At 40.5% G+C, this 24,479-nt stretch overlaps 1 protein-coding gene across 5 annotated transcripts in view; it reads left to right on the top strand.

Moving 5' to 3' along the window:
- Positions 1–23,957, top strand: part of ATG2B (autophagy related 2B) — an 80,354-nt gene extending 56,397 nt beyond the window's left edge. For 2 of the 5 annotated variants that reach the window (XM_013978411.2, XM_021098164.1), the window contains exons 33-42: positions 3,577–3,771; positions 4,722–4,823; positions 11,222–11,300; positions 12,448–12,652; positions 15,663–15,732; positions 16,082–16,164; positions 17,111–17,232; positions 17,475–17,629; positions 18,283–18,432; positions 21,929–23,241. In XM_013978411.2, coding sequence (XP_013833865.2) covers positions 3,577–3,771; positions 4,722–4,823; positions 11,222–11,300; positions 12,448–12,652; positions 15,663–15,732; positions 16,082–16,164; positions 17,111–17,232; positions 17,475–17,629; positions 18,283–18,432; positions 21,929–22,159 — 1,392 coding nt within the window. In that variant the 3' untranslated portion in view covers positions 22,160–23,241. 5 annotated transcript variants of the gene reach the window in all.

Genomic DNA, 24,479 nt, shown 5'->3' with positions numbered 1-24,479 from the left:
CTATTTGCGATCTTTTGTGTTTCCATATAAATTAAAAAAAATTTTTTTCTAGTTCTATGAAAAATGCCATTGGTAATTTGATAGGGATTGCAATGAATCTGTAGATTTCCTTGGTCATTTTAACAGTATTGATTCCTTCAGTCTAAGAACGTGATATATCTTTACATCCGTTTTTGTTGTCTTTAATTTCTTTTCCCTTTTCCCCCCCTATGGAACATGGGTTTGCTTTATTTCCCTTTCATTTTTTTAAAATTAAAGTATAGTTGATTTACAATGCTGTGCCAGTTTCTGCTATATAGCAAAGTGACTCAGTCATATCTCTATATATTTATATAGATAGATACACATTCCTTTTTTAATACTATTTTCATCATGTTCTATCCCAGGAGATTGTATATAGCTCCCTGTGTAATATAGTAGGGCTTTATTGATTATGCATTCTAAATGTAATAATTTGCACCTACTAACCCCAACTCCCTGTCCCTCTCACTCCTTCCCCACCTCCCTTGGTAACCGCAAGTCTGTTCCCTATGTCTTTGAGTCTGTTTTTCTGTTTTGTAGATTGGCTCATTAGTGCCGTGGTTTAGTTTATTTATTTATTTATTTGTTTTTAAATGATTTTTATTTTTTCCATTATAGCTGGTTTACAGTGTTCTGTCAGTTTTCTACTGTACAGCAGTGTGGCCCCGTCACACATACATACATACATTCTTTTTCTCACATCATCCTCCATCCTGCTCCATCATAAGTGACTGGATATAGTTCCCGGTGCTGCACAGCAGGAGCTCATTGCTTATCTATTCCGAAGGCAATAGTTTGCATCTATTAACCCCAGGTTCCCAGTCCATCCCACTCCCTCCCCCTGCCCGTTGGCAACCACAAGTCTGTGCTCCAAGTCCATGAGTTTATTTTCTGTGGAAAAGTTTGTGCTGTCATTAGTGCCATATTGTAGATTCCACATATAAGTGATATCATACGGTATTTCTTTCTCTTTCTGACTTACTTCACTTAGTATGATAATCTCTAGTTGCATCCATGTTGCTGCAAATGACATTATTTAGTTTTTTTGTGTGTGGCTAAGTAGTATTCTGTTGTGTGTGTGTATATATATATATATATCACATCTTAATCCATTCATCTGTCAGTAGACATTTAGGTTGTTTCCATGTCTTGGCTTTTGTAAACAGTGCTGCTTTGAATGTAGGGGTGCATGTATGTTTTTGAATTATGGTTTTGTCTGGATAGATGCCCAGGAGTGGGATTGCTGGATCATGTGGTAGTTGTATGTTTAGTTTTCTGAGGAACCTCCATACGGTTTTCTGTAGTAGTTGTACCAGTTCACATTCCCACCAACAGTGTAGGAGATTTTGTTTTTCTCCACTCTCTCTCCAGCATTTGTTATTTGTGTCATCTTCAGTTTCCTTCATCAGTGTCTTAGGGTTTTCAGAGCACAGGTCTTTTGCTTCCTTAGGTAGCTTTATTCCTAGGTATTTTATTCTTTTTGATGTTATGGTAAGTGGGATTGTTTTCTTAATTTCTCTTTCTGAGTTGTTAGAGTATAGAAATGCTACAGGTTTCTGTTTATTAATTTTGTATCCAGCAACTTTGCCAAATTCATTGATGAGCTCCAGTAGTATCTTTAGGATTTTCTGTGTGTAGCATCATGTCATCTGCAAACAGTGAAAGTTTTACTTCTTATTTTCCAGTTTCCTTTTATTTCTTTTCCTCCTTTGATTGCCATAGCTAGGACTTCCAAAACTGTGTTGAAAAAAGTTGCAAGAGTGGGCATCCTTATCTTGTTCTGATCTTAGAGGAAATGGTTTCAGTTTTTCACTGTTGAGTATGATGTTGGCTATGGGTTTGTCATGTATGGCTTTATTATGTTGCGATATGTTCCCTTCATACCCACTTTCTGAAAAGTTTTTATTATAAAAGGATGTTGAATTTTATCAAAGCTTTTTCTGCATTTAATGAGATGATCATACAGTTTTATTCCTCAGCTTGTTAATATGGTATATCACATTGATTGATTGCAGATATTGAAAAATCCTTGCACCCCTAGGATAAATCCCACTTGATCTTGGTGTGTGATCCTTTTAGTGTATTGTTAGAATCGATTTGCTGGTATTTTGTTGAGGATTTTGCATCTGTGTTCATTAGTGATATTGGCCTGCAAATTTTTTTTTTTTTTTTTTTTTTTTTTTTTTGCGATATCTTTGTCTGGTTTTGGTGTCAGGGTGACAGTGGCCTCCTAGAATGAGTTTGAAAGTATTCCTTCCTCTGCAATATTTTGGAATAGTTTCAGAGAATAGGTATTAACTCTTCTCTAAGTGTTCGGTGGAATTCATTCTGAAGCCATTTGGTCCTAGACTTTTGCCTGTGGGGAGCCTTAAAATTACTGATTCAATTTCAGTACTGGGAACTGTTCATTTTTTCTGTTTCTTCATAGTTCAGTCTTGGGAGATGTACCTTTCTAAGAATTTGGCTATTTCTTCTAGGTTGTCCATTTTAGTTGACTTATAGTTGCTTGTAGTAGTTTCTTATGATACTTTGTATTTCTGTGATGTAACCTCTTTTTCATTTCTGATTTTGTTGATTTGGGCCCTCTCACTTTTTTCTTGATGAGTCTGGCGAAAGCTTTATCAATTTTGTTTATCTCTTCAAAGAACCAGCATTTAGTTTCATTGATCTTTTCTGTGGTTTTTCTTTTCAGTCTCCATTTTATTTATTTCTGCTATGATCTTTATGATTTCTTTCCTTCTGCTGCCTTTGGGTTTTGTTTGTGCTTTCTGTAATGGCTTTAGGCTCTAGGGGTTTTGTTTTTGTTTTCCCTGGCTACCCCTAGAGCAGCATCTCAGAGTTGAGTAAGCGTGTCAGCATTCAGATCCCCTTGAGGGCTTGTTAAAACAGGTTTCTGAGCCCCAGAGTTCCTGATTCGCTAGGTCTGAGGTAGCGCCCACAAATTTGCATTTTTAATGAAGTTCCCAGATGGTTCTGATTCTGCTTTTCCAAGGACCACACTTGAGAAACTACTGCCTTGGATCTATCTGCAAAGGCCTGCCATTGGCTAGCACATGAGTCAGTTCCTTTGCGAACATATAGACACCAACAGGGCCAGGCTGCCGGTGCCATTGATGCCTTTAATTCTGTCGGCTTGTCTGGGATTGTGCCAAGTGTCTCACATGAGGGTGCTTAGTGTAGAAATATTGTAGTGATGATAATCGCATATACTTAATTGTGTCTTTGCCCCCTTTTGGAACTTGAACACCGCCTCGTTTTCAAGCAATTTCATAGGGATGCAAATGGTAGTTTTATGACTTAATCCTATTGAGTGTTTTGCTTGGAAAGGGTAGGGATTTCGCCAAGGTCAGATAAGAAAAGTTGGTCAGGCTTATCCTTGTGTGGTTGTGGACATGTAGATTAATAAATAATACATGAATAATGTAGGAATGTGATGTTCCCTGAAAGCGAGATGGGAAGCTGAGAATTTTTTTAAAAAAGAGTGATATTTTGCATTTAAAAGAAAAATCTAATTAAAATGTACGGGTTGCTCTGTGTTCTTTCTTGTCTGTAAAGGTGAAGTTTCAGCATGAGGTCTACCCCCCATGCAAACCAGAATGTGATTCCAGCCTCTTGGAACATCCGGTCTCCCGGCAGGTGTTCATTGTGCAGGATCTAGAAATTCGAGATCGGCTGGCAACATCCCAGATGAATAAGTTTTTGTACCTGTATTGCAGTAAAGAAATGCCCCGGAAAGCTCATTCCAACATGGTAAGATTTTAAAACTTTATATATTTGGTATATTATATTAGTTTAGGAAAAGTATTTTTATTATATCTCACTGCAGAAGAGTTAGATTGGGAAAAATTATGGGATATTTTTCCCATTTTAGTATGAAAACCTCTTTTAAATATGCTGCTTAAAGTTTTATTTATTTATTTATTTTATTTATTTGTCTTTTTGCCATTTCTAGGGCGGCTCTCACGGCATATGGAGGTTCCCAGGCTAGGGGTCTAATCAGAGCCATAGCCGCCGGCCTACACCACAGCCACAGCAATGAGGGATCTGAGCCGCGTCTGCAACCTACACCACAGCTCACGGCAACGCCGGATCCTCAACCCACTGAGCAAGGCCAGGGATGGAACTCGCGACCTCATGGTTCCTAGTCGGATTCGTTAACCACTGAGCCATGATGGGAACTCCAAAGTTTTATGTTTTAAAAATTATTTCACGTGTCATTTCTATGATCGCCAATATATTGATACCTGAGGAAAACCAGAAGTCCATAGTGATCCACACAAGACACTTAAAATATTTACATGAAATTATAGCCAGTGTTCGAGATTTCTAACACTTTTTAAATCTTAGTAGAAGAGAAATAATCAGCGTAGGACGTCAGAGGCGTTTTCTTTGGAATACGGGTCTGTGGGTTGATTAGCCTCAGGGCTCAGTGGACTCCTTTACGACTGTGAGCACAGCTTTATCATTTGCATTCTTTCCTCTAAAGAGAATCCGTATCTTTCATCAGATTCTTGAAAGAGTGTGTGACCAGAAAAGTTAGATTTAGGCATCTAGGGAAAGAGGGTAAAATAATTCCACTTTTTGTTCTGATATAGGAACTAGAAATAGGATTTTTTTCTTTTTTTGATACTGCTTTTTAAATGAAAACAAGGTCATAGCATCATTGGGGAAAACATGTGCTTCTCTTTCTCATCTTGTAGTTGACGGTTAAAGCATTACACGTGCGCCCAGAGTCTGGCAGGTCCCCACAGGAGTGCTGCCTGAGAGTGTCACTAATGCCACTTCGCCTCAATATTGACCAGGTTTGTACTGCAGTCGTAATGCGCGGAATTATGACTGACCGTATACCCTGCATTCAGGATGAGAGATTTAATTTAGTAGAATTAGAATGTTGATGATCATATAACATTCGTGGAAGCTGCATAATTAAAAGCGACTTCTGCCGATAAGAGGGCAAATTTCTTCTGAACTGCTAGTGGGTAAAGGTTGTTAGGTGTTAGCCTCTAGTCTCCCACTCTTGGTCTGTGTGACATAGCACCTCATACCTGCCTCTCATTTTCTCTCATCTTTACATACATACTCCTAAGGCAGATATCCAGGTGGTTTCAGAGTATTAGAGGATCTCTGTTATATTTTATTGAAATATATAGGAAATTGTAATCACAGCGCCTGAAAAACAATTCCTTCTACCCTGGGCAAATGACCAAATTAGTAAATTGGCACATAGCAGATCACAAACAACAGAGGATTATGGAAAGAGATAAAGAAATCCCCTTCCCTGTATTCTAGCAGCATCCCTTAAATTATTCTGGGTTTTTTCTTTGACCAGAGAGCTATTTAAAACATTGTTGGTGCCTCTTTTACGAACTTTGTTTAAGTTATATGAAGCCATGATGTTGTGTTGTGGTGCAGTGTAGCAAGGCGCGTGGGTTTGGAGTCAGGCTTGGGCTTTCAGTTCCGTTCCCTTTTACTTTGGCTTTGGGTGAGTAACTTCACTGCTCCAAGCTTCAGTTTCTTAACTGATAATAGTGCACGTAACATCATTTTTAAAAAAATGAGGACTGAGAGCAATGTATGTAAAACTTTTTGCTTGCTGCCTGGCACTCAGTGTTAAAGGTCAAAAGTGTTAGTTGTTATTCATATTAACTGGAGCACATAAAACTAGAAAACGAGTGGTATTAATAGGATTATAGTATAGGGTGGTATTATATGTTTGATTAAATAGTATCGATTGAATAATGATTAATTATTTGAGTAACAGATATATCAGGAGTACTTTTAAATGTTTATAAACAGAATGTAGGCATATCAGATAAAATGTATTGTGAAGTACAGTTTAGCACAACTTTGTGCTTAATATCTGACGCTTCTGAGCTGGGTCAGACTTGCCAGTGAGTAGTTTGGACTTATGTTTTCTCATTATAAGAGGACTCTCTTTGGAAACCCACGTTTTAATTTTATTTATCCATCTTGTCCCAGAAGCAATACGATCACGTATTTATGGGAAATGTGATCTGTGAAAATCACCAGTGGGAGCAAGAATTTCAGCAAGATTTATCTTTGTGTCATGACTTTACCCAACTTAGCAAGCCCAATTTTCTTTCTTTTTTTCTTTCTTTTTTTTTGTCTTTTTGCCTTTTCTGGGGCCACTCCTGTGGCATAGGGAGGTTCCCAGGCTAGGGGTCTAATCGGAGTTGTAGCCTCCGGCCTACACCAGAGCCACAGCAATGCAGGATCTGAGCCGCCTCTGCGACCTACACCACAGCTCATGGCAACGCCGGATCCTTAACCCACTGAGCGAGGCCAGGGATGGAACCCGCAACCTCATGGTTCCTAGTCGGATTCCTTAACCACTGCGCCACGAGGAGAACTCCCCAATTTTCTTTAGTAGACCTTTTCTTTACACGGAGCTTAATTTGTTCTTTGTAACTATAAAGCATTATGGTTTTAAATGGAGATTTTAATAGTAATCTTAGCAAAAATAATCAGGGAGATAAATGTGATGACTAAACTGAGGAGGAATGAGAAATAACTCCCCAGGATATGAGACCCGGGGAAGCAAATGTATACGCCTTTCCTGACGTAAATGTGTACGTAAAAGTCCTTTCTAATTTGCGTCTTCGAAGATCGACATGCCATGCCAAGTGGCATCTGAATAGAAAGCCAGATATTTGCGTCCCTCAGTTTTTCTGTTGAAAACAAATCAGCTGATGAATGATAATGCTTCCAGTAACATTTTTCTTACCAAGCTTATCACTGACTGACTCTTTCAAAGACAGTATGAAAGCAACATATTGTTTTCCCATGTTTTCAAAAAGCCGCATTGCTGTTGAAATTTGGCATAGTTGCTTCCTAAACTCAGTGTACCCGTAGGGCAGGCAGGACTCGAGGCAGGTGGGTGTTTTCCCAGTCGTGAGGTGAGTAGGTGGTGGAGCTCGTGTAACTAGGCAGTTTGAGATCCGAGATCCGAAGGGCCACATTTCCTGACTTTCCTGGTCTGGTGATCATTTTAGTATGGTAGTGCCTGGAAATCTGCGTAGGGAAATATGTTCATTCCAAATCATTTGCTAAGCACCAGCCTCGTTCCAGTTCTATACTAGGAATACGCAGATGAATAAACATCCCCTCCTCAGAGGTCTCTGTGTAGTTGGGAAACTGATGTAAAGCAGATGATTTTAACTCCCTGTGATACAGACCGGCAAAAAGATATGTCCCCCAGGAAGAGGGCTCCTAAGCCAGGCTGGGCGTTCAGAAGATGAGGGGTGATCAGGAAGGGCTTTCTGGAGGAGGTGACACTCAAGCTGTGTCTTAAGGAATGTAAAATTAGGAATTTCTGTAAAGGCATCGAGGGCCTAATTCAGGTTGTGAGATGAGATGTGAGGTCATTGGGTAGGATAAGCGCTCTAGAGAAATAAGTTTTTAACTTCCATCATTTATCCTGCTGAGAAATGTGACCAGGGGTAGATCACCTGACTGGAATTAGCAGTCAGACTTTGGTTGCCACCACATATATAATTCACCTTCGCGTTGCGTTTTGGTGCAATGTTAATGTTTTATATTAATGTAGGATTTTTCAACTGGAAGGGAAGAATAAGAAAGAATAGGTTCAGGTATTTAACATTCAAATTCTCAAAATGGATTTGTTGGTTTGAATGAGGTAAGCCTAGTGGAGCTGCTAATAATGGGCAGATATGTCTTGCATACACATCAGAACAGATCCATTTCACAAAAGACCGCACTGAAAGGGTGATTTTATTTTATTTAACTTTTATTTTGAATATCATGTTCAAGGAAGACAATGTGTTAAGGCGATATAACATAGTGGTGAAAGCAGAAGTAAGACACTGAGAACGTTTAAGGCACATCCTAGTGTCCAGTACATGCTAGCTGCTATTTTTACTGTGAGTAATGTTATCATTACCAATTCAGAGAGAGAACTAAAGCCGAATGAGACTGATATATTTCTTTTTTTTATATGCCTGCGTCACTTTATTTTTTTAAATTTAATTTTAATTTTTTTGTACAGAATAAAATACATATATTTAAACACAATTACATTCACACAGATTATTACACCATGGATCTTAAGAAACAGACTAAGTGACTCACTCTGGAGAAGTGGAATGGAAAATATGCTGAGACAAATAGGAAATTTATTCTATACTTTATCCCATTTTGTATGGCTTTCATCTTTACTATTTAGTATTATCTATTACATTTCAATTTTTCTTTAAAAATTAGCATTATATTAAAATTGTGTATATTGTGCAACTAAAATTTATAAAGAAGAAAGCCTTATATATCATTAAATGTTTTATATAGCATAATACAAAGAATAACTGGTAAGAATAACAGAAATAATACACTCTCTGAAAATTAGTAAAATATAAAATGCATAAATTGGTTAAAAAACAGTGTAACTATATAAACATGTCCTCACAATTTGTTACATCTTATTGATTCTTCAGTATAGGCATTACACCATTCTAGGTGATGTGATCTACAAGACATCATAGACCTTACATTATACCATGGAGAGAAATGGTACAATTGGAGAACTGTATTATTTAATTGTACAGTTGCATTATTTAATTATAATTATCATAAATTCTTTGATGAAGAGGAAATCCGAATCAGATCTAAGAAGACTTCAGCATCCCAGGAATGATGTCAAATGACCCCATTCATGGTGGATTATGCACTTATTTACTATGAGATATATTTCTTCTTCAGAGATTCCTTGTTTGTGTATCAATTGTAGATTTTTGGTTTGTAGTTATTCTGAAATTTTGATATGAGTCTATATGTATATGAGATTGTTTTAAGTTGTTGTTCTCTTAATTGCTAGTTCATCTCTAGTGTCCTGTATTTGTACCCACCTCTTCTCATGATTTCTGATTTTGGTGGTATAATCGTGCGTGGATGATTTCGTATCTTTACTGTATATATACCTTTACTGGTGAGCCTTGTCATTTGGGGAATTTTTGTTTCCTGTTGCTGTCTTTTCTTTTCTGCCGAGAGAAGTTCCTTTAGTGTTTGTTGTAAAGCTGGTTAAGTGTTGCTGAATTCTCTCAACTTTTGCTTATCTGTGAAGGTTTTGATTTCTCCTTCAAATCTGAAGGGAGCCTTGCTGGGTAAAGTAATCTTGGTTGGAGGTTTTTTCCTTTCATCACGTTAAGTATATCATGCCACTCCCTTCTGCCCTGCAGAGTTTCTATTGAAAAATCTGCCAATAACCTTATCGGGGTTCCCTTGTATGTTACTTGTTTCTTTTCCCTAGCTGCTTTCAAGATTTTCTCCGTCTTTAATTTTGGTTAGTTTGATTAATATGTGTCTCAGTGTATTCCTCCTTGGGTTTATTTTATATGGTACTTATTGTGCTTCCTGGATTTGAGTGAGTGATTCCTTCCCCGTGTTAGGGAAGTTTTCAGCTATTATCTCTTGGAATATTTTTTCTGTCCCCTTCTCTCCCTCTTCTCCTTCTGGCACCCCTATAATATGGATGTTGGTGCTCTTAACATTGTCCCAGAGTTCTCTGATACTCTCTTTATTTGTTTTCAATCTTTTTTCTCTTTTCTGTTCTGCATCCGTAATTTCTACTAATCTGTCCTCCACCTTGCTTATTTGTTCTTCTGCCTCCTGTATTCTGCTGTTAGTTGCCTCTAGTGAATTTTTTATTTCAGTTATTGTATTTTGCATCTCTTCTTGTTTAAGTTTTATGTCTTGTATCTCTTTGCTCAGTGTTTCCTGTAAGTTATCCATCTTTGCCTCCAGTTTATTTCCAATGTCTAGCATCATCTTCAGCATCAACAATCTAAAGTGTTTTTCCTGGAGGCTAAGAATCTCCTCCTCGCTTAGCTGATTTTCTGGGGTTTTTCCTTTCTCCCTCATCTGAGTTATTGTTCTCTGTCTTTTCATTTTTCTAGGTTTTTGGCGTGGTGACCTTTTTACAGCTAATAGGGTCATAGCCTCTCTTACTTGTGGTGTCTGCCCCCCTTGTGGCTGAAGTCGGTATGGGGGCTTGCTGTAGGCTTCCTGATGGGAGAGGCTGATGCCTGCCCACTGGCAGGTGGAGCCATTTCTAATCCCTCTGGTGGGTGGGGCTTAGCCTCTGGATGGGATTAGAGGCAGCTCTGTGCCTGAGGGGTCTTTAGGGAGCGAGAGTTTACTGAGGGGCGGGGCTGTGATCCCACCTGGGTTGTTGTTTGCCCTGGGGCTTCTCAGGTGGACTGATGGGTGGGGCCAGATTTTCCCAAAATGGCCCCCTCCAGAGAAAGGCAGCTGCTGAATATTCCCGAGAGCTTTGCCTTCAATGTCCGTCCCTCACAACAAGCCACATTCAGCCCTGTTTTCCCAGGATGTCCTCCAAGAACTGCAGTCAGGTTTGACCCAGATTCCTATGGAGACCTTGCTCTGCCCTGGGACCCAGTGCACGTGAAAGTCCGTGTGCACCTTTTAAGAATGGGGTCTCCGTTTCCCCCAGTCCTCAGAGCTCCTGCACACAAGCCCCACTGGCCTTCAATGCCAGATGCTCCAGGGGCTCTTTCTCCCAGTGCCAGGTCCCCGCACATGAGGGTTTGATGTGGGGCTCAGAACTCTCCCTCCTGTAGGTGCATCTCTGTGAACCAGTTAGTTTCCAGTCTGTGGAGCTTCCCACCCGGGAGGGCTGGGGTTGTTTATATCGTGAAATCGCCCGTCCTACCTCTGGATGTGGCCTCCTCTTTTTCTTCTGGAGTAGGGTGTCTTTTTTAAGGTTTCCAGTCCATTTGGGTGGAGATTGCTCAGCTTTTAGTTGTGAATTTTGTTGTTTTTAGGAGAGAAGTTGAGCTCCAGTCCTTCTATTCCGCCATCTTAATCTTCTCCCCCGAGACTGCTGTATTTCTAAGAAAACTAAAATGTACTTTGATTTAGAAATAACCATTTAATTTCTAACTTACTTGTGTCTTAATTTTTGCATCTATAAATTAATTTTCTCAGTATGAGAATGAACAAGAGTGTATGTGTGCGTTTGTTTGTGAGAGAGAGAGAAAAGTTAGGAGCAATGCCTGGCACAGAGTAGGCACCGAATAAATTTTAGCTGTGTATGAACAATGAGCAGAATGTGAGAATTTAAGATACTTTGTTTCATGGTTTTAGAAATAGATGCACCTTTTTAAAAAAAACCATTTTAATTACAATAACATCTCTTAATTAATTTTAGGATGCCTTGTTCTTCCTGAAGGATTTCTTCACAAGTCTTTCTACAGAAGTAGAGATTCTCATGGCTCCAGATCCTGAAGGTATTAAATATGTATAGTTTGAAAAAATCTATAGGAAGTACTTGGATTGACTTTGATTGTTATGAGGCCTTTCTGAGAATGTGCTTAAAATATTTATTCTCATTCATATAAATATGTTCTGTGTTAAATTGTGCAAATGTGGTTTCTGTAAAAGTACTGTAGTCCCACTTTGTCGTCAGGAGATATGTTCCAAGCCTGCTAGGGGATGCCTGAAACTGCCCATAGTACCAAACCCTAAATATAGTCAATTTTTTCTATGCATACATGCCTGTGATAAAGTTTAATTTATAAGTTGGGCACAATAGGAAATTAACAATAATACCTAATAACAAAATAGAACAATTATTTTATACTGAACAGTATACTATATATAGTATTCATTATACTATATAGTAAACGTTACATGAATGTGCTCTCATGCTTTCTCTCTCTTAAAATGTCTTATACAAATTTAGTGCTTTTTCCGTCTTAACACAGCACTCATCGTGCCCTGTGGCTGTAACTTTTGCAGTTTCAGGTACAACAACAACATGAACATGAATTTCTTTTTCCTTTTGCAGTTTTGCAGATGTGTTCTTACTGTTGATCTTAGCAGCTTGAGCATATGATTTTTTTTTCCCTTGTTAAATCAGGAGTTTTCACCTTTTCACTTAAAGGAAACATGTTATGGCTTCCCTTTGGTGTATCTCAATTGTTCACTGTTCTGGTGCTTTGGGGCCATTATTAATCAAATAAGGGTTACTTAACACCAGCACTGCGATACACACCAGTTGGTCTGATAACCGAGACTGCCACTCAGTGAGCCACGGGTGGGATATGCCAGACAAAGGGATGACTCCCATTCCGGTGGGATAAATGTGACGGTTCATTATGCTACTCAGAGTGATGTGCAGTTTCAGATTTACAAATTGCTTATTTCTGGAATTTTCTGATTCATACTTTTGGACTAAAGTTGACCTAGGGAAGTGAACCTGAAGATAAGGGGGACTCCTGAAATGATTTGAAAGGTGAAAGATTTCTGTCAGCAATGGTTGTATTTATTAAATGAAATGTAGCAAAAGAAGTTAAATGTAGATTGATGTACTATATGTGTGTTTGCTTTAAAGGAGCGTATCTAATTTTTCAAATGTGCACATTACATTTTTAGTTAAAAAGTCTCCTGGAGCTGATGTCACCTGCAGTTTGCCAAGACATTTAAGCACCTCGAAGGAGCCAAATCTAGTCATTTCTTTCCCTGGGCCAAAGCAACCTCCCCAAAATGACAGTGCCACCTCCGTGCAAGTGGTCAATGGGGAAGAAGAGACCTTCTCAGCTGAAGAAGCATCGTTTAGTGATCAGCCGGTGTTTTTTAGGTAAGTCCTTTAGCTTTGATAACAAATGAAGTTATCTTTGGGTCTTGAAGGTTGTTCTTTCCTGTGTTCATGTGCCGGAACTCATGAGGTTACATCAGCTTTTCTCTGCACTGACAGGTAATCCGCAGGGCGCTGTGGGCCCCACCTGCTTGCCCCTCTCGTTTACACACAGTAACCCGGGCTCAGGACTCATCGTCCTGTTGATTCTGTAGCAGGGATTTCCGCGTCCTCCTAGCTTCTTCCTTCTCTTTTCCACCTGTCCCTCTCTTCCCAGTCACCCCGTGGCCTGTTTGTGTCTCCTCCAGCACGATGCTGCCTTCCTCCTCCTGCCTTCCCACACCTCAGCTTCGGCAGCCTCCACTGTCCCTCATGGGAATTCTCTGCCTCATTTCTCCCCCCATCCCTGTCCTGCCTTCCGCGCCCTCCGCTCTGGCTGAGCTGGCGCTGTCAGGAAGCTCAGGCCCTGTGCTGCTGCCGGCTGCTGTGACCACAGCCCAGGCCCTTGCCAGCTGGCTGCGCGGTGGAGCTCATCCCTCATTTCCAGGCCGTTCGCTCTTCTCGTCGTCTTTCCTTCCCAGCCCTGGAGAGTAGGGATGGAGCCCGGCTCTGTTGGAAGGAGACAGTGTTGTGACAGACAGTTCGTTCCCTCCCCTGGTTTTCTCTACTGCTCTCTCACTGACAGCAGGGGTCCCCAAATCCTGTCTTTCTCTGTGAGTTCTGAGGTTAGACTTTAGGTATGACCCAGAGTAGGCAGTATAACTACTTTAAAGTGTTTTCATATTGTAATTATCTTGCATATTGATGAAAATAGAAAATATAGTAGAATATGAGAATTGGAAAGATCCTGGGTAAGAGGCTCTCAGGTGGTTCTAAACTTTTCTACTGCAAGAGAAGAGCCACCGCTTTTCTTATTTTCCTACGCTGATTTTTTTTTTGTCTTTTTAGGGCTGCATCCATGGTTTATGGAGGTTCCCAGGCTAGGGGTCCAATCAGAGCTATAGCTGCCAGCCTACACCACAGCCCCAGCAATGCCACATCCGAGCCGTGTTTGCTACCTACACCGCAGCTCACAGCAATGCTGGATCCTTAACCCACTGAGCAAGGCCAAGGATCGAACCTGCATCCTCATGGATACTAGTCAGATTTATTTTCACTGAGCCACAATGGGAACTCCCCCTGATTTTTTTTAATTTAACATTTTTACTCCCCCCAAAATTGTAATAATTCAAATTCTTATTTAATATTAATGATATGTAAACAGCCAGTTTGTTTTTTGTAAACACTGGGTAACCAGTATAAAAAAAAAATTGAATTGTTAACAGTTCTGGCCTGAAGGCACAGAAATTGGGCACTTTTTAGTCAGTTTGTGTGGCCTCGCTGACTTAAGTAAATCTTTGTTTTTTTTTTTCATTAGACTACTTAAAACAGCTTGTGGAGTTCTGTTTCAACTGTTAAAGCTCCAGAGGGCCAGGGACCCTGCGGTGGTAATTGGAGAGAGCGTTCAGATTACGTACTTTACAGATGAGGAAGTTAGTGCCCAGACGGGAAAGCTGACTTGCTCAAGGCCACATAATTAGTGAGTGGCCAAGCCAGGACTAGACAACAGATCTTCTTAACCCCAAATCCAGCAAGTTTCTAGTAGTGGTGTAAGAGTCCCTTCTCCCCAGACATTTATTCATTCCACACACATTTACTGAACACTTATTACATGAATGTCAGATTTTGATCTAGGTACAATGAACAAAGTAGAGAAAAATCCCTACTTAATTGAGCTTACAGATAATAAAGAGACATGATTTGGCTTGTTATATACCCTGGAGGAAAAGCGTGAGGAAGGAGGAGGCAGGTGTCAAGGGGCTCTTGCCAGGAGAATGAAATGCAGAAGCATGTTGAGAAGGGCGGGGATACCCTGAGTTCCTAGGCGTCTTGTGGTGATTGATACAAATATAGCATTTCCCTCTTACTGTATGTTAAGTGGACTTTTGTGAGATGCCTTAGGATATAACTGCTGATGTTAATTTTGTAGTAAAAATGTGTTTCAAGTTTCAGTTTGCAGTTCAGCTTTTAGAAGCTAACTGCTTTTGTTTGATGTATACCATTAGTGTCTAATTATAATTTCATTCAGAATTTCTAACATTTGTGTGTTAATATCCTACTTGCAAGCATTAATTTCAAGAATGTTCACTAAAATTCACAAATGTAGGTGGTATTTAAAAAGTTACTGATGGGAGTTCCCATTTTGGGTCAGTGGTAACGAACCTGACTAGTATCCGTGAAGATGTGGGTTTGATCCCTGCCCTCGTTTAGTGGGTTAAGGATCCAGTGCTGCTGTGAGCTGTGGTGTAGGTCGCAAACACAGCTCACTGTGGTGTAGGCCGGCAGCTGCAGCTCCAATTTGACCCCTAGCCTGGGAACGTTCAATGCTGCAGGTGCAGCCCTAAAACGCAAAATAAATAAATAAATAAATTTTAAAAATAAATATTTACTGAGGAAGACCTTTGGGCTCAGAACTTAAGTTACTTGCCATGACTGCCGCCCTCTAACTGATAGAACTAAGGTTCCTCTCTGGGTCTTCTGGGTCTTTCTGTTTCATCTTCATCAGAGAACTAAAATAAATACCTTAGCTCTTTTTTTTTTTTTACTTCTTGTTAATGATTATATTATTTGCTTTAATCTTGAAGGTTATTTTATTAACTTGTTCTCTGTATGAACGGAATATCTGCCAGAATAAATTTCTCCAAGATAAACATTGTTTAGTGAGCTAGGAAAAGGTTTTTGTGAGAAAGTTTAAATATAACAAAATCAACAAAATTTATAACGTCGGTTTAGTTGTTATATTGCCTAAAAAAGGCAGAGCTAAAAGACACTCTTTTACTTAGGCCTTAGTGTGGTCCCATTCTTCATTTTGTGGTTTTGTTTTTATTCTCCAACTGAACAAGTTAATTTATATCTAATTTCAGCTATTAGTAAATTTGGTTGTAAATAACTCCCCTCCTTTCTTCATCTTCAGAGAATTTAGATTCACATCAGAAGTTCCCATTCGACTTGATTATCATGGCAAACACGTATCAATGGATCAGGTCTGGAAATCTTGTACAAATATACTCTGCAAAATTATCTCATTTGTTTTTCTCGTGGGTGCAATTTTTAAAAAGTTTTTCCATCATAGTTCATATTTTGAAATGAAATGCAACATTTTAAGATTTAATTCTGTTTTCAAAGTAAATTAAATATAATTTTCTTAAGAATCCATTCATACAATTTAGTATAAATTGGGTCATATAAAATACATGTTTTTTTGCTGTAAATATTTTAAGTGTTTTAGCTTCATTAGCGAATATTGCTTTGACTCAGATAACAACTGTTTTAACTGTTGAGTATCTCAATTAACAGATTATTTTGGCCCTTTTTTTTTTTTTAATTTTGAAGGGTACATTAGCTGGGATTTTGATTGGTCTGGCCCAGTTAAACTGCTCTGAACTAAAGCTGAAGAGACTTTTCTATCGGCATGGGTGAGTTGATTTATTATATGAGACTCTAAGATATAGTTTCTAAGTTAATTTACCATAAATTAAAAATTAAGTTTTCTTAGTTAAGCATATATAATTTTTTTTTTTTTTTTTAAAGGGGCTGCACATATGGCATATGGAAGTTCCCAGGCTAGGGGTCGAATTGGAGCTACAGTTGCTGACCTACACCACAGCCACAGTAATGCAGGTTCTGAGCTGCATCTGTGACCTACACCATAGCTCATGGCAATCTGGGATACTTAACCCACTGAGCGAGGCCAGGGATCGAACCCACATCCTCCCGGATACTAGTTGGGTTCATTACCACTGAGCCACAATGAAACTCCCAGCATATATAATTTAATTATTTCACAGTATTACTTGTAGAGAGCTCAGTTTTGGAGGATTTTTACTGGTTAGGGGCTAATTTTTATTCTGAAGGTATAGAGGTAATTTGAGAGAGGATAATTTTTTAAAAAACAGGTATAGTTAGGAATGTTTTTAAATTATTTCCCAAAGTTATAAATTAGCTCAGTTAGTGAAAAGCCTGGTCCTTAGTAGCTGTTTATAGACATTGAGTTAATCCTGTGCCAAAGCTTTAGATATTGAAGAAGTAAGAACAGTGGAAAAACACACTTGTGTATATTATTATCTAAGCCTTGTAGAAATTATTACCATTACAGTTGGGTCGCATTATATATGTGTGTGTGTGTATATACATATATGTATGTATGTATAAAAACACATTATATTACATGTAATATACATGCATATATTATATGTACACACATATACACACACGTATGTATATATTTAAATTGAAAATCCACTAAGTTTTGTCCTTGTAATTTGTCTGTTTTCTTTTGTCTTAAGCAAAGAAATCCCCCAAACTTACATAAACCTCTAAATTTCATTCTCCTTCCTATATTCTAATAGTCATTTGCTCTAGTTTGCTAGGTGTTGACAAACTGTTCGCATATGCGATCACCGAATGGCTTACTGACATTAAGAAGAACCAGCTACCAGGAATCTTGGGAGGTGTTGGGCCTATGCATTCCCTGGTACAATTAGGTGAGTTTTCTTTTTTTAATTAGAAGATAATTTGTTTTGCCTGGTGAGTGATTCTTAACCCTTTCGGGGTAGTGGGTACCTTTGAGAGTCAACGTGAGGGCCATCTTCTAGAAGCCCTCCGTGTTAGTCGCACGCAATATTTTGCCTCCCATTTGAGGGTTAAAAACCCCAGGGTTAGAATGACAGCAGAGCCCTGAGCTCCAGCACTGCTCCTGATGCCCGTGTGTTGCCTTTTGTCCTAGTCCAAGGCCTGAAGGACTTGGTCTGGTTACCAATTGAGCAGTACCGGAAGGATGGCCGCATCGTCAGAGGATTTCAGAGAGGCGCTGCCTCTTTTGGCACCTCAACTGCGATGGCTGCTCTGGAACTCACCAACAGGATGGTTCAGACCATACAGGTATCTTTCCACAGCCACCTTCATCTGCACAAAGCGGAAGAGCCACTGCAAACAGATGGATTCTTTTGTTTTTAAAGTGGTACTGTGAAAATATGCAAAATACTGAGAATATTTTGGTATAATATCATTATTTTATTATTATTTTTTGCTTAGCTGTCCAGTGTTAAAAATAATTAGTAGAATAAAGCAACGGACTATAGTGTCACATTTGTTTGCCTATTTTAGGTAAATTATAACTATTAACATTAGTTGAGGATTTCTTTACCACATTTACATGAAAAGACATAGTTGAATATAAGGAGGACATTGCCGATCCAATAGAAGTCACACTAAGGTTTGTTATATTAAGTATTAAGCTCCAGTTAACCTTATCCAGTTGTCCACAGACCATGCATTCTTGTCTAACCTGGTAACATCGAGAGTGTTCTCAGAGGACAAGAGGAGGGACCGAAAAAATCAGGTCAATCCAGATATTGGTTATGAATGTGCACTTGACCGGTCTTGTTGTGAAGTCAGGCATTTAAATGCTACAGAAGTGCCTGTCTTCGGGCATGAGCTGCTGCTCCTCTTCCTCACTCCTGTAGGAGGTACACTTGGAGCCTCATCTCCGGGCTTCGTTCTGATTCGTTTTTCACTCTGATAAAATGATCCAGGCAGCAGCAGAGACCGCCTATGACATGGTGTCTCCTGGTACCCTTGCCATCGAGCCCAAGAAGGTCAGAAGGTTCCCTCATCACCGGCTAGCCCACCAGCCAGTGGACCTGAGGGAAGGCGTGGCCAAGGCCTACAGCGTGGTGAAGGAGGTGAGTACCGAGGGACGAGCCAGAGCCACGCTGTGTGCTCTCCTGGTGTCGTCTAAGAGCGCTGGTTCGTTCTGAAGAAACCCCTGGGGCGGGTTGGGAACTGCTGCCGATGGCGCACTCAGGTACCTGCCCGAGGAAGAGAGGAGGCCGCCTCCTGAGAGGCGATCTAGTGGAAAAACGGATTTCTTCACACACAGAAGCAAGTAGGGCGTGAGAGCAGCACACCACGAGAGCTCACCAGTGGAGTTCACACCTAATTTATTTTGTCGTATTTTCCTCAGCTTTGTTTAAAAGATGCCGTCTTTCAGGTGAATCTTAAACCTTGATCCCATCTCACCTTCTGGAGATGGTACATATTTTTTCTGTGTATGATTTTATAGTTTCACACAAGTATGTATTCATAAGCAAATACTGTTGTTTATATTTTAAAAGTTGAATAGTACCATATGTATCCTTCGATAACTTTTGTCTTTCAAGATATATTCATGTTGGAGTTCCCGTCATGGCGCAGTGGAAACGAATCTGACTAGGAACCATGAGGTTGTGGGTTCGATCCCTGGCCTCGCTCAGTGGGTTAAGGATCTGGCATTGCCATGAGCTGTGTTGCAGGTTGCAGGCGTGGCTCAGATCCCAAGTTTCTGTGGCTGTGGTGTAGGCCCACAGCTATAGCTCCAATTAGGCCCCTAGCCTGGGAACCTCCATATGCTGTGGGTGTGGCCCTAAAAGGGAAAAAATAAAAAAATAAAAGCATCACCAAATTGTAATTTTGTTGAACCTGGTCTTTATGGCTGTTGACAGGGGCATTCCCTGTCTTAATCTTTTTTTGGACATATGACATGGAATTTGCTGCCGTTTTACTTATAATTCGTGTATTAGAATTTCATTAAAGGTATTTTCCCCTGTCATATTCTGATAGGCAAAAGTCTTTTACCTACAGAAGTAGTCTCTGTGATCCCAGATGGTGGGAAGACCACTGATGTGGAGCCCCCAAGACATGTTTTAGTGGGTAAATAAAAGCAAGACCACTGGTCATGTGTCTTTTTTAAAAAGAGATTTAGTCAGGAGACTAAAGAGATAATCACCAGTCAGACCTATTCCTACACACGTCAGGATCGGCCGGTTATCAGCAGACATGTTAGAAATCAGGTTTGTAAAACCATCCTGAGCTTAAGGCACAGCAGGGGCAAGTTGGCCGCCAGATAGAACAGCGCTTGGATATGTAGCCCTTTGCGGTTCACAAAACGTTTGCCTAGGCGTTCCTGTTGTGGCTCAGCAGGTTGAGGACGTGGTGGTGTCTCTGTGAGGATGCTGGTTTGATCCGGCCTCGCTCAATGGGTTAGGGATTTGATGTTGCTGTGGCTGCAGCATAGGTTGCAGCTGCAGCTGTGATTCAAGCACTAGCCTGGGAACTTCCATATATGCAGGTGTGGCCATTGAAAAGAAAAAAATAAAAGCTTGTCTAGTTTAATCTCTACTCATTTAAATGTATTTGTGCACTTAACTTTGTGCTCAGTGTATAGTTATCCTTAAAAATAGGTGGTTTTCCCCACTTGGAGTTGAAGAAATGGGCTCAGCAAGGAGACCCCATCCCCACCCCCCAGCCCCACTGAGGACCGTGGTCAGTCGGTAATAGAGCCTGGACTGAAACCCAGGAATTTGGGTCTAGTGATTAGTTCTCTAAAACTGCCAGTGTGAAGACGGAAGGAGCCGGGTGAGCATGAACGGCTGTGGAAGAGAGAGCCTGATGAGGTGGAGTCCGGATCCTGTGTCGTCAGTGTTCTAAGTAGAGGTTTCTAAATGGTGTTTTAGGAAAGACTGCCTCTTTTCCTTTTAAAAGTTGAGAGCCCAGAGATCAAGAGAAAACACTGCAGGTGTTTCCCAGGATCAGGGGTTGGCAGGCCATAGCTCGCAGGTCAGATCTGGCCTTTGCCTGTTTTCCTATGGACCTTCTAGCTAAGAATGATTTTTCCAGTTTTAAAGGATTGTAAAAATGTGGCGGGTGGTGGGGGGAGCGTAAAGGAAGAAGAGGAGGATCCAAGGTTCCATTCATGTGGCCCACAAATACCTCCCGCCTGGCAAATACCTCCCGCCCAGCGCTTTGCAGAGGCGGTTTGCCAGCCCTTGCTCCACGTGGTCTGCTTTGCGGTGGTCAGGGAGTAGCAGTGAGGGGATTCCTGGCCATCTAGGCGTTAGTTAATGAGCACTTAGCACCTCCTACGCTGCGCCAAGCTCTTTAGATGCCTCCTTTCATCTAATTCTGACAAGCAAGTATTCTCATTCCCCATTTAAAGCACTTGTCTAAGGTCATGCAGCTCAGTGATGGGACTGAGATTTCAGTTTACTTGCATGTACGTGTTAATCATCACGTTAGGATAAGCTGGTACCTGGTCGTTGTTTGTTGGTTAGGGAGAGGAGCTGCGGGGCGGGGGGGTGGGGGGTGGGCAGAGGCTGAAAGCGTAAGCGTTTTCTTCATTGTAGTTACAGTTTTACTTACTGGTTATTATTTGGTAGATAGTCTTAAAGATAGCGTTTATCTTTAGTTTTAAGTTCTCTGTGCTACCTTTTCCCTCAAATGATATTACATGTGTTTTCCTGCTGTGCTGGGTAGAAATGTCACTCTCGTGAGGTTGTCAGAGCGATGGCCGGATGTGGGGTCAGGTCAGGGTTTCTTGGTTTTCCCTGGAGCGCCCTGAGTTCCTTGAGCTGTGCCCGTCACTGAATGGTCACGCTGGAACAGTGCCTCGTGGCCCCTTAGGGACTTTGAGCTGCTAGACAGATGAAAGAGATTTGAAAGTTACATGTGAAATTTTACTACTTTGGCTGGACCTATGCATTTATGTATCTAGCTGCTCAGCAGTCATGATTATTTTAATATTATATGGTTATAAGAAAGGTGACTTATACAGAAGCTTTGTTTCTAATTATTAAACATGTTCCTGCTCTGTGTTCTCAGAATATTCTCTGCTTAATCCAATAAAATGTCCTATTTAGGCTCTTCTTAATTAGAAGTTCCGCAGTTATCTTTTCCAGTACATAGCCAGAAATTTAAAACAAAGTAAGTTGTTTTCTGGAGCTTAGTAGAATTAGGTTTTCTTGTTACAGTTGAGTCGAAGGGGCTGTTACTATATTCCTTTAGTGATTATGTTTATTCAGGCAGCCTTGTTTGCTAAGTTCGATTTAACTAGAATGATTAAAACTGCCAGAAAAGCTCCTCTCGCCTTGCTCACCTTTTCCGTACGCTTCCCTTTGTGAACTTGTAGTTTGGCTCCATTTGCCTCACAGTCATGTCACAACAAAAGTTTAGGTGGTAATAACTGCCTCTTACGTTCCCTTAGAGTTTTAGTCATCATAAGTAAGTATCCTGGGTTGTCTCAGAAGTATGCTTCTGTTTTTGTGTTTTGTCTAGCTGCAAACCTGACATGAAGAACTCTCCTGAGGTGTGTATTTCGGGATCATTTAGAGGGTTTTCTCACCGCTTCTCTCCCCGCCCTTCCAGGGACTCACAGACACGGCTCAGACCATTTACGAAACCGCAGCTCGGGAACACGAGAGCAGAGGGGTCACGGGCGCCGTGGGCGAGGTCCTGCGCCAGATCCCTCCGGCGGTGGTGAAGCCTCTGATTGTTGCCACAGAAGCCACCTCGAACGTCTTGGGCGGCATGAGAAACCAGATGAGACCAGATGTTCGGCAAGACGAATCCCAGAAGTGGCGCCACGGGGAAGACTGACATTTTGGACGGGGTTCTTGGAGACGCTGACGAGGCTGGAAATAAGGAGCATGGTGTCCCACTGGCAGCTTTGGAGGCAACTCATTTACTTTTATTGTGCTCATCTCAGGAACAAAACCATTTCATAGTTACATGATTTAGTATCAAAACAACATGCAGCCAGAACCCTTTGACATTTTAGGGCTAGTGTGGTACTTGCCTGTAGAAGTGTTTGGTGGCTGGTGTCCAAAGTCTGTCAAGCATTTGCTGCCGAGTTAGTGGAGTGCTTGCTTTTGTTAAAGTGACTGTCATTTACCTTGTTACAGATGCGCTCGTTCAGAACCTCCTCTGACAGTACAGAGTGCTCAAAAACATTGGTGCCCTTTGAAAGCATTATTTACGTTGCTCCAAGGAGTCACTTTTTCTCCAGGTTTAAAACGAATCACAGCTCTGAAACTTTCATTGAAAATGAGAGACTGAAGCCACAGGGAAAGTAAAGCAAATAGGGTTTTCAGTATAAATACCAGTGAGGAAAAAACAACCTGGTCTGTCGAGTTTAGTGTTCATGCACTTGAGAACGTCGCTCCCATTTATTCAGAAAATCCTTCCGTGGGAGCTGGAGAACCTGAATGTCACAGACTTGTTCTGTTGTGTTGCACTTTATCCTGTGTGTGTGTGTGTGTGTGTGTGTGTGTGGTGTGTGTGTGTGTGTGCTGCGTGTAGATTAATGTGCTATATTCCGTATGTAATTTACAGAGTCACACAAAATACAAAGAAGAGTAAGCCTGAAGGTTTTTGGCAAAGGAAGGTAACTCAAATGTAATAACTTTCATTTATCTGAGTGTAAATGAAAAATGTGTGTATTCGTGAACTGGGGCCCATGTAATTGTTTCTGTGTTCCGTTTTAAGCAGGAATGGTGTAAGCTTATTGGGAACGTGTGGAAAGGGAGATTGGAAGTGATTTTTACGCTTTTGAAATTAACCAAAAATCCTCCACATGCGCCCTAGTCAGCTATTTCGAAGTACCATTTTTACTTGGTTAACAGTGTACATTTTGATAACCTGTCAGGAATGAATAAAATATTTTTATTTAAAGGTGAAATTGTTTTATGCTTCCATGAATATTTTGCTTTTCTTAGAACATATTCGTAGATGCAATACTAGGATTTATTCCAAGATCCTTGGGAACACTTTTCTCAAAATTGATTTTGGTTAATATCAAGCAAATCATTACCTAGGAATGAGAGGGAAACTGTTCTCAAGAACTTAGTCTCTGACTTTCTTTAGCAGAAAGAAAATTTAGGACTTTGTATTCATGCACTGTTTAAAGGTTCATGAAGTGATTTCTCATTTTCTAAAGCGAGGGGAATGTCGCCGAGATGAATGAATTTGCATTTCAGAACTGCATTTCAGTTTGGGGTTGGAAGATGCCATTGAACCAGTTTCATTCTCTAAACTTTCTAAACAAGAAAACAATGTAACCCAAAAGTCTGAACATTTAAAATTTATAAAATTATGTTAAATGGCATTCAGTTTTATTTCGTTTCCTTTTTACTGCTAAAAGACTTACAAGGACAGTGCTCAGAAAACCCCCTGTTGAAGCCTCCCAGGACTGCGTTACTCTGCGCCAGTGAGACGGAGGCCCGTGGAACGCGGTCCTGAATGAACGCCGGCCATGCTGATACCACATGACGCCTCGGCCTGCTTCGCGGACGCCTGCCAACCACTCTCACGTCGACCCCAGGATTTTCCCTAATACTGGAACATGCTGGGTATATTATCTGTGATGATTAAACAAAATGAAAAACACTTGCTCTAACTTAAAAATAGAAAGTCTCATATTTTCTATAGTCATTATTTGAGCTCAGTTAGATAAAATATAGGGAGAAATAGGCATCCTCTTCTTTGCACTCCGGGTTGTAGGTGGACCTGGGTCTTGGCAAATTAGGTTTATAAGTCCCACTTAAACTTCTCTCTCTATGAAGTGATCTCCACGGGGCTCTTTCTCTGCTCTGCCCTGCTGCCCCTGCTTTGACAGAATCCACGTCTGGTGCCTCAGAAAGATTCGGTGTCACGGTCTGTTGATTGTCAGTTCAACCAGGGAAGGTGCTCTTTCCTCGAGATGTTTACATGGAAGACCTGCTTATATTTGAACACTTGGGCATTGTTAAATATTCTTAATTTTGTCTTTTTTCATACTGTCTTTTCAAATTTTTCATACTGTCTTTACAATTTTTTACTGTGTCATGATGACACAGTAAAGAGCGTTGGGCAGGATCTTTGTGTTGCCAGCTGTGTGACTGAGCAAGCAGATGACTTTGCCAAGACGTTCAGCTTCTCT

The sequence above is a fragment of the Sus scrofa genome, chromosome 7 (assembly GCF_000003025.6).
Source record: "Sus scrofa isolate TJ Tabasco breed Duroc chromosome 7, Sscrofa11.1, whole genome shotgun sequence".
Classification (NCBI taxonomy): domain Eukaryota; kingdom Metazoa; phylum Chordata; class Mammalia; order Artiodactyla; family Suidae; genus Sus; species Sus scrofa.
The sequence above is the reverse complement of the archived record's forward strand: the minus strand, read 5'-3'. Positions and strand labels throughout refer to the sequence as shown.